This window comes from Oculina patagonica, chromosome 1 (assembly GCF_052425735.1).
Source record: "Oculina patagonica isolate OP01 chromosome 1, crgOcupat, whole genome shotgun sequence".
Taxonomy (NCBI): Eukaryota; Metazoa; Cnidaria; class Anthozoa; order Scleractinia; family Oculinidae; genus Oculina; species Oculina patagonica.
The window spans coordinates 46,100,558-46,107,546 of record NC_135758.1 but is presented as its reverse complement, the minus strand read 5'-3'; the positions used below and the strand labels follow the sequence as shown (position 1 = coordinate 46,107,546).

The following is a 6,989-nucleotide window of genomic DNA, read 5'->3' as shown; positions in this document are numbered from 1 at the left end:
AATAGCATAGGGTATTACTGGTATAAAAATTTCAGTCAGAAATAAGTTTTTCGTTTCTTTAAGGACGTTCGCGCGAAAATCTTCCAATATTGTAATTTTTAAAAAAATGGGAGTCACCGAATTCGTTTTCGAAATTGAATATCTGAAAGAAGGCGCTTATTTGGATAAATTTGATTTTGTCACTCGATATGACCACTGCGGCTTCTGGCAACAAAATGTCCTTTGTCCTAATTTATTTGAGTGGGTCTATTGAACAAATATATTTCACTTTTAAAGTACCTTAAAGTAAACCTTGTCTTTAACAATTGGATTTGCAAACGTTATAACAGCAAAATGCTGCAAAATGTGACTGATTCGATCGCGTGCGGGAAGAGAAAATGAAAAAAAATAATAAACTTCTAACATTCGAATTTGGCTCATTTTTTTTGTAAATCGGTAGAGATTTACTCCAAAAGGTTAATTATCCCAAAAAATGGGGTCACCGACCGTTTAAGAAAGCAACCTGCAAGCAAAGTTAACACAACGACTACTCACCCAATATGTGTTTGGAAAGATTTCTCAGCGCGCGTGCTCGTGCATGACGTGGCGTGACGTTGCGACATGAATTACGTGCGCAGTAAGGATGCGCATTAACAATTAGCGCGAACGTCCTTATTAAATCCATTTTCTTTTTTTGGGTTTTAGATATAAACGAGTGCAGTATTAAGTCCCACAGCTGTGATGTTAATGCTGTGTGTCAAAACACAAAAGGATCTTACAAGTGCACTTGTAAAGCTGGATATAATGGAGATGGCAAAAAATGCACAAAAGGTAACAGTCCAACATCCTTGTGTCCTTTTTTTATTTTAATGAAGAATTTTTATAGAGACGGATATTTGCTTTGCGAGAGTTAAGATTTGAGTTTAGATTGGCTTGGAGTAAAATTTACAGTCATAAAAATTCAACATATAGATAATGATGTAACGTTGTGGCATGTCATTATTTTTTATGTTAGGTATAAAAGGCATCTGTTGGGAGACGCAGGGGCCTTATGGTTAGCGCGATGGACTCCGGATCGAGCAATCCGGGTTCTAGCCCTGCTGGCCGGGGTCACTGCGTTGTGTTCTTGGGCAAGATACTTTACTCTCATAATGCCTCTCTCCCCCAAGGTGTTTCAATGTTTACTGGCAAATTTGACTAGAAACTCATCCAGGGGGAATTAGAAATACTCCTAGTCACTTCATGCCACAGAAACCAGGATAAGCTCCGGCTGTATGGGCCACTTGGCTCGACGCAGACTATACCATAGAAGGCAACTACACCGTATGATGTCATAATATTTGCTCGTTAAAGTAATTTTAAAAGGCTGAAAAAATATAAAAGTTATTAAAGTTCTTAAAATCAAAACGTTTTCGACCATAGGTCATCATCAGTGATTTTTTAATGAACATTTACATTCAACTTGGTTTTGAGTTGTTATGTAATTCCCGAGGGGGACAGATTTACGATACAGTGCACCTGTTTGTTCAATGTTGGTTTCTCGCAAGCAATCCACAGGCCTTCCATTATTTTGCGTGGAAAAGTTGTTTTTTCTCCAAAAACGCGATGTTCCATGGGCCCGTTTATTCGGGTCCGCACGAATTTTGCACGGACGGATTTTGTTCCTGCAGATTGCAGTGGTGTTTACACGGATCCGTGCAAATTTTAGACCAGTCGCAGCAGTTAAATGGCTTTTTTACGTCTTTGTTGTGGTTATCGCTAATGTTTTAAGCCAATCATGTTGCTGCTGATGCAGTACGCGGCAAATCAAACATGGCGGCAAGCAAAAAACAAAAACTTTACGTAAGTTAATTAATCGTTTGAAATTTTTCAACTTGCAGTTTACAAGAACTGCGCAGAAGCTTACAAGTCCGGTGCAAAGATCAGTGGAGCGTACAAAATCAATCCTGATGGTTTGGGAGAATTTGAAGTCTACTGTGATCAGAAAACAGCCGGTGGAGGATGGACGGTGTTTCAGAAGAGACGAGATGGCTCTGTAGATTTCTACCAAGCTTGGGATGACTACAAACGAGGCTTCGGCAATCTGAACGGCGAGTTTTGGCTCGGACTCGACAAGATTCACCGCCTGACTGTAAGCAGCAGTAACAAGCTTCGCGTTGACCTGGAAGACATCCATGGTAAAACAGTATTTGCAGAGTACAGCTCATTTTCTGTGGCAAGTGAGAGGGCGAAATATCAGCTGAGTTTGGGAAGTTTTTCAGGTGAGCATATGGCAATTTTTTTATTATCGTGACCAAGTTTTCTGAATAAAATCAATACAAAGTCAATAAAATATAATCGCATACGCTCTCGTGAAAGTTTGAAAATTTTATTTTGTCTTTCGGACTGTACAAAACAAAACTTTTCCGAGTGCTCGATATATTAATAGCCCATAACCTAGTCGACCCAAAGGTTACTTATGACGCTATGCGGTATACTTTAATTTTCGTGTAAAGGAAGCATTATTAACGTTGACTTTTCGTAGCTGTTAATTATAAATATTCCTTGCCATTTTCATTAAAATGACTTAGTTCAACTGTAAGTTGAATATTACATTGAATTTTTTTTTTTATTTCCTAGGAACTGCTAGTAACTCTCTTGGTTATCATCATGGCAGACCATTTTCCACCAAAGATCGCGATAATGACAGTTGGTCATCCAACAACTGTGCCTCGTCTTATAAAAGTGGATGGTGGCACGGAGATTGCTATCGCTCAAACCTCAATGGTTGGTACCTCAATGGGAAGAAAGATTCCCGAGGAATGAACTGGTACTACTGGAAAAATAGCTATGAGTCTGTCAAGAGGTCCGAGATGAAGATTCGTCCAAAGGTCTTCTAAGATTCACGGCTGTCGCTTACTATGTTTTACGCTGGCGTAAATTATTTTTCCAGAAATATAAAAGGGTGCTTCTGCTGTAGTTTCCTTGGTACTGTTATTTTTAAACATCCAAAATATTCGTTCGTTGAATCTCGCACTAAACAGCAGTACTGATAAACCTGTGGCTCTCTATCAAAAAACCACTACAAACATAAATACAATTAACTGGGAATTAAATACAACACTTTAAACTAACATGCGCTATACATCAATAAAGTTTAAAAAAATTTAAGACTCTAAATTACAGTTAATGTTAATGTAAGAGCATCAACACGGATCATGCGCATGGAGCACTGCGTCAGAAGAGAATGTCAAACGTGTTTCTAGTCTGCAAAAGCGAGCAGCTCAAGTAATTTTAGATGCTGATATCGGAGAAAGGAGTGGGGTGCTATTTTGACGGCTAGACTGGCTCCCGCTTAAGGACGAATTAAATCTCTAAAAGAGTAGTTTAGTATTTATGCGTATTAATGACGAAAATCACTGCCCAAGCTATATAACTGAACTATTACCCAGGAACTCCGACCGTCATTGCAGAAATAGTCGTTAGAGAAATACAACTTGGTGTGCCCCTACTACAACAGAGAATCTGAAGGGGGTCGTTCCTTTCAAGTAAGAGCGATAAAGTTATGGAACAAGATTCCCTTGGACGTTCGCAAGAAGAGCACCATCGGGTCGTTTAAGTCTGCACTTAAAAAACATTTTTTAAACTCTGTAACCAAAGCCTGATCTATTTTAACTCGTGTACATATCGTAGCATTAATTAAGCATTGCTGCAATGTCTGGCGAAAATATCCAATTACAATATTTTTATGCGAAAAATAAACAGTCATGCAACTGTGCAGCAATTTGTACCCAGCCGATTTAGTTGAAACTTGCTCACATGAAACCTAGGTTTACTTGAAGTAATTGACCTTAATTACAAAAAAATCTATCTTCGCGTTTTGAAAATATTCGCATTTTTTCGAAAAATAGGTTTTTCATAAAGTGCTTATTTCTCGCAATTGTTTATATTTTGGGCTTTAAAAGGTAAAGCTTTATAAAATTTGAACATTTGTTATTATGACTACCAAAAATCAGAGAAATCGGTTATGGTTTTCATTCCCAAAATTCGATATAAAAAATAGCACCTTCGCTCCCGGAATTACCCGCGGGCCACCTTAAGGTTCGCACGCCTAAGACATGCCTTATCCAAATAATGAGCTGTTTATGACAAAATTGAAGAAAAAAGTCTGGGATAAATACTATAAGCTTAAATTAGTCTCGCATGTGAAAATGAAAACAGGACAACTGGGATTAATATTAATCCGCGGATTATAATAATAATAGATTATAATAGGATTATTATAATCCAGTAATAGATTGTTATAATCCAGTAATATATTATTATAATCCAGTAATAGATTAAGGCACGGCAAAAAATTGGAAGGATTAGATTATTATTAATATTATAATCCGGATTAATATTAATCTCTATTATAGTCCCGATAAAATTCCTTGAATGTTCGGATAACAGATATGCCTTTTTGACTATCTGACAGATATGTATATTACAAACACACTGCAGACTTACAACACAGGACTGACAGAACATAAGTCACTAATCACATCCGTCAATTATTGTAAATAAAGGTGACGGGCCTACACGACTCCTACGTTTGTGACATTTGTACCTTTGCCGTTCTCTGTTAAGTTCGGTCTTCCGACCTTATTTGCTTTTGATTTCTTTTTGAGGGTACTGTTTTTATTTGGAGGCATTATGTATTGAATAGAGCCGAAAGATTGTGGGCAAGGAAGTGTCTAGAGGTCATGATTAGTCCGCGCTGCGTGGCTTCCGTTTGTTCCTCGCGAAGCGAGGCCGAAGGCCGAGCGTAGCGGGGTGTATAATTTTGTCCCTCAAAGGGCTCAGGCGGGATGAAATCTCGTGTGGAGTTTACGGTCATATATATTTATTTGTGAGCTTGGTGTGTGGCGGAAATGACGTCACACGGCCGCCGCGCGCTGGTGGCCTAATGGTAAGGCGTCGAACTTGAAATCAGATCTTCGGGACTGAGGACGGGGGTTCGAATCCGGCTAGGGTTTTTTTTTTTTTCTTCTTCTTTTTTTTTGTGGGTTCGAATCCTGAGTTTTTCATTGTTATCGTTTTTCTTTTCGGATTAAAATAACACTGATTTCCACATAATACTCCCTCAACGCCTATTTAGGCTATAAACTGATGATGTTGAAAACTGTTCATTGTTGTATGAAAATTTGCCATTTCGTTCTGAACCCATTGTTGCTGATGTAAAGGCTAATCGGGATTTCTCCATCCATTGGAAAGATAATCATCTCTGTTTAGTTCCTGTTGCTGTTGCTGTAATTGTTGTTGTTGTCTACGCGTGGCCGGCTATTTTCTCGAGCAGACTGTAATCGAATATTTCTCTCCTCCTCCGATTCTAATTGTAAGCGCGCTGCATCACTTTCCCTTCTTAATTGTAATCTATCCTGTAGCTGTTCAGTTGATTCTACTAAAAGTCTGTCTGTATAATTTTGTCTCAGTAATCTGCAGTAATTGTAATCTCTGTATTCTTGTGTCTTCAGCTTCTGTTTGTATTCTATCCGCGGCATTTTGTCAAAGTCTCTGTAATCGTGCAGTTCGTTGTTGTTCAGTTTCTGTTTGTATTCTGTCCGCGGTATTTTGTCAAAGTCTCTGTAATCGTGCAGTTCGTGGTTGTTCAGTTGCTGTTTCTATTCTGTCCGCGGTATTTTGTCGAAGTCTCTGTACTCGTGCAGTTCGTAAATTGTTGTTCAGTTTCTGTTTGTATTCTGTCTGCTGTATTTTGTCCGTTACTAGGCAGCAATAACCCAGAGCTTCGCGAGGCCCTGCGAGTCACGTATTACTAGTAGAGATTTACTCTGCCACATGTTGTGCTAGTTCAGTTTGTTTTGGCTCAATGCTATTTACAAGATATGCTTTAGGCTCTCAAAATGTTCGCCCTGGAAGGACAAGATATGAATGTTCCGTGAAAATATAAACTACTTGCATTTTCTTGACGCCGGGCCCGGCATTTTAATCAATACTGTTGCAAGATGTATCGTCTTATCACGGATTATCTTAGTCCGGCTTCGCCAGAGACTGTTTCAGCTTTACTATGAAAAAGCTGAAAGTTGGTTTCAGAGAGTCACTCTGTGATGTAAAGGCAATGCTTTTTGAATTATTTTGATCGAGCGCTCTGTCTTTTTAGCTCGATGTTTAGGATTTTTTACCTCCCTTGTTCGTTGTGTTGCATTGGCACCACATGATTCAAATATAGATTTGAAATCTTTCATGCGCAAGTCTGTTGACTATTTTGCGTTTTGTATATGCCAGTATATGGTTCAGTTCGAAAGCTTTGGACTAGGATTGAGTTGGTGAGATTTATTATTAAGATTAATCCGATTAATATTAATCTAACATAAGATTAAGGCACGGCTCAAACCTCAGTACTAGAATATAATAATCTATTACTGGATTATAATAATCTATTACTGGATTATAATAATCATTAGGATTAATATTAATCCGATTAATATTAATCCGAGTTGTCCTGTGTAAAACGCAACCGTTTGTAGCTCTCACTGTCTTACTAAGAATAGCCTGCGAGCAGGCTATCTATTCGGGAGCAACATGAATATTGAACTCTTCGAGCGCCGAAGGCGCTATCTCGCGAGTGCCGAAGCCGCGAGTCGGAAAAGAGCGAAGAAGGTTTTTAGCTATACTAGGGACTGCTAATTGAATATATTTCTCTCTAAAAAAGCGAAAACTGTTAATTTAACTTGTGATAAAACGAAGACGAAGGAAAATTAGTCAACAGCCTTGCACACTTATCTTGGTACGGCAGTTAGATATGGATATACACTTTAATGACTACAAACAATTGTTTTAAGTCGAGAAGGTATTAAAAATTGTCATTAAAGATGTGAATATTGTTCATCGTGGTGTAAGATAGGTAATGAACGTTTATTCGTTTGTCTCAGAGCCTGACATTGAACTGAAATATAGGCGCACAGCCCTATTAAAGGTGATTCGTCGCCACGAGCGTTATTCACGCAAGTTCGCACGTTTCAGCAACCATC

At 38.5% G+C, this 6,989-nt stretch overlaps 1 protein-coding gene across 1 annotated transcript in view; it reads left to right on the top strand.

Annotated features, from left to right (window-relative positions):
* The window catches only part of LOC144633741 (uncharacterized), a 101,967-nt gene extending 98,882 nt beyond the window's left edge, over positions 1-3,085 (top strand). Inside the window, exon 20 of the mRNA XM_078492611.1 lies at positions 2,599-3,085. Within this exon, the coding sequence (XP_078348737.1) occupies positions 2,599-2,858 (260 nt within the window). The 3' untranslated portion in view covers positions 2,859-3,085. The remainder of the gene's footprint in view (positions 1-2,598) is intronic.
* Positions 3,086-6,989: the final 3,904 nt, after the last annotated feature.